The sequence below is a fragment of the Echinops telfairi genome, unplaced genomic scaffold (assembly GCF_000313985.2).
Source record: "Echinops telfairi isolate 266 unplaced genomic scaffold, ASM31398v2 ScPeMD7_1;HRSCAF=3_0, whole genome shotgun sequence".
In the NCBI taxonomy this organism is placed as follows: Eukaryota; Metazoa; Chordata; class Mammalia; order Afrosoricida; family Tenrecidae; genus Echinops; species Echinops telfairi.
This window is the reverse complement of record NW_022103896.1, coordinates 79,648,295-79,650,494: the sequence shown is the minus strand read 5'-3', so window position 1 is coordinate 79,650,494 and position 2,200 is coordinate 79,648,295. Positions and strand designations below refer to the sequence as shown.

General features: G+C 39.4%; 1 protein-coding gene across 1 annotated transcript in view; it reads right to left on the bottom strand.

The window, feature by feature from the left end:
* MCM4 (minichromosome maintenance complex component 4) overlaps positions 1-2,200 on the bottom strand; it is a 26,891-nt gene that overhangs the window by 17,214 nt on the left and 7,477 nt on the right. The window contains exon 5 of the mRNA XM_045291704.1: positions 1,625-1,763. Within this exon, the coding sequence (XP_045147639.1) occupies positions 1,625-1,763 (139 nt within the window). The remainder of the gene's footprint in view (positions 1-1,624; positions 1,764-2,200) is intronic.

The following is a 2,200-nucleotide window of genomic DNA, read 5'->3' as shown; positions in this document are numbered from 1 at the left end:
ATAGCTGCCTACCGGGGCTGGGCAACGTCCAGAGAGCTGTTCCTTAGTCCACTTTTGGACCATGTGTGAAAGAGGAGATCCTTCAAAGAACTCCTTGGGATCACTGTCACCTCTATCCTCCTATCCCACCCCTCTTCCTGGCTTTGGAATAAAATCTTAATTTTTTATCCCCTTTCCCCTTCTCCCCTCACTCACTACATTCTTACTTCGGGGATGTTATGTCATCTCATTGTCTGGTGAAAACATTGGGTCTCAACTCACAGACCTGGCTTTACTCATAACCGAACCGAGTGAAGGAGTCCTGGTGGTGCTGTGGTTAAGGGCTTGGCTGCTAACAACCTACCCCACAGGAGAAAGCCATGGCACTCTGCCGCTGTAAGGATTATAACCAGGGAAACCCTGAGTCAGTTCTACCAGGTCCTAGAAGGCTGCTATCAATTGGAAAGCACCTGATGGCACAATGGGTTTGGCTTGAGTACCGAGTCAGATCCAAACTGCACTTCTTTAGTAAGCGGTGTTGCTCATGGTCCTTGGCTGTCTTGTGTACTATTAAGCATTTATTATATGCTTGATATATCTATCTATAGGAGCTTTAGCTAATTTTTAATGTTTATTTCAATCATCATACATCCAAACAAATATTTGTCCCATATTTCCCTTAAAAAAAAAGTCATTTTATGGGGGGGGGGCTCTTACAACAATGGGAACATCAACTTTTATCAAGCACATTTGTAAATATGTTGCCATCATTTTCAAAACACTTTCTTTCTACTTGAGCCCTTGGTATCAGCTCCTTTATTTCCTCCCTCTCCCACCCTCATGAACTTTTGATAAATTATAAATTATTTTTTAATCATTTCATTGGAGCTCTTACAGATCTTATAACATTCCATGTATCAATTGTATCATGCATATTTGTACATATGCTACCGTCATCATTTTCTAAGCACTTATTTTCTATTTAAGCCCTTGGTATCAGCTTTTTTCCCCCCTCTCCACCTCCATGACGCCTTGATAAATTATAAATTTATTATTTTTTCATATTTTACATCAACTCCTGTCTGTTGTTCATCCCCCTGGGTGGTGGTTATGTATCAATCACTGCAATCAGTTCCCCCTTCCTCCCCAATTATTATTTTAATTTCTGTGGTCACTGTCCTTTTTAGGACCATTTAATCCCATATTAGAGTTGCTAACGTCGTGTCCCAATACATGTTGACTATTAATGGTACCATACACTTTCTCAGCAGTGCTTTCATAGTATTATCTTTCATCAAACAAAATATTAGTTGAATGAAAATTGAGACTTCTTGTTGTTGTTAAAAGCAATCAAGTATTTATTTGGATTTCTATCCTTAAACATAATCTGTAATCACAAGGGGAATCTTTTGTTTCTTTCCCAAACTAGATTTCTTTTTCAAATATAAGGACAGAGAGCACATGTGATTATTACAACTCTTGAGAAAGCGCCTGAATAAAGCAGGCTGAAATGTATGAAGGATAATTGAGTCTATTTTCTCAATTTATAATCCATGAACCCCACCACAACTGGTAATCTTTTCAAAGTTCTGTGATAAAACAATTTATACTTTTTTAGAAAGTATTTTTCTATTAAAAATATTACCTTCTGGATTAAGGTTTCTCATATTCTTAGTCTTCAATGCATTGAACGGTCTTACTTGAATCTGATGTTCTAATATTGAGTCAGGATACCGATCAAAGAAGATCTCATTGACAGCCATGTCGAAAGTTGGGATAACTTCCTATAAAACAAACATAAAGATACGGTGCTTGTATTCCTATCTTGCAGTTTATGAAAAATAAGCTCATGCTGAGGTAAGACAGTTCAACGCGCATCAGGTTTGTAATGGATTTGCGTATGATTATGACAGTAACGGTTTTGGGTCATGTTATTTATTTCTGATACACCACCGAGGGTTCCTATTGGTGCGATGGGTTAAACACTGGGCTGCTAATGGAAAGTCAGTGGTTGGATGCCTCAGCTGTGCTGTGGGAGAAAGAGGAGGCAGTCTGCTCCTAAAAAGATTTCGTCTCCACGCCCCATGGAGCAGGTCCACTCCAGCTTACAGCGTTGCCTGTTGCTAGCTCCTTTCATGGCAGGGGATTTAGTTTTGGAATACAGCTAGGAAGCAACAAAGCTAAGACTCAGGACCAGCTGGCTTGCCTCTTAAAGCTTGCA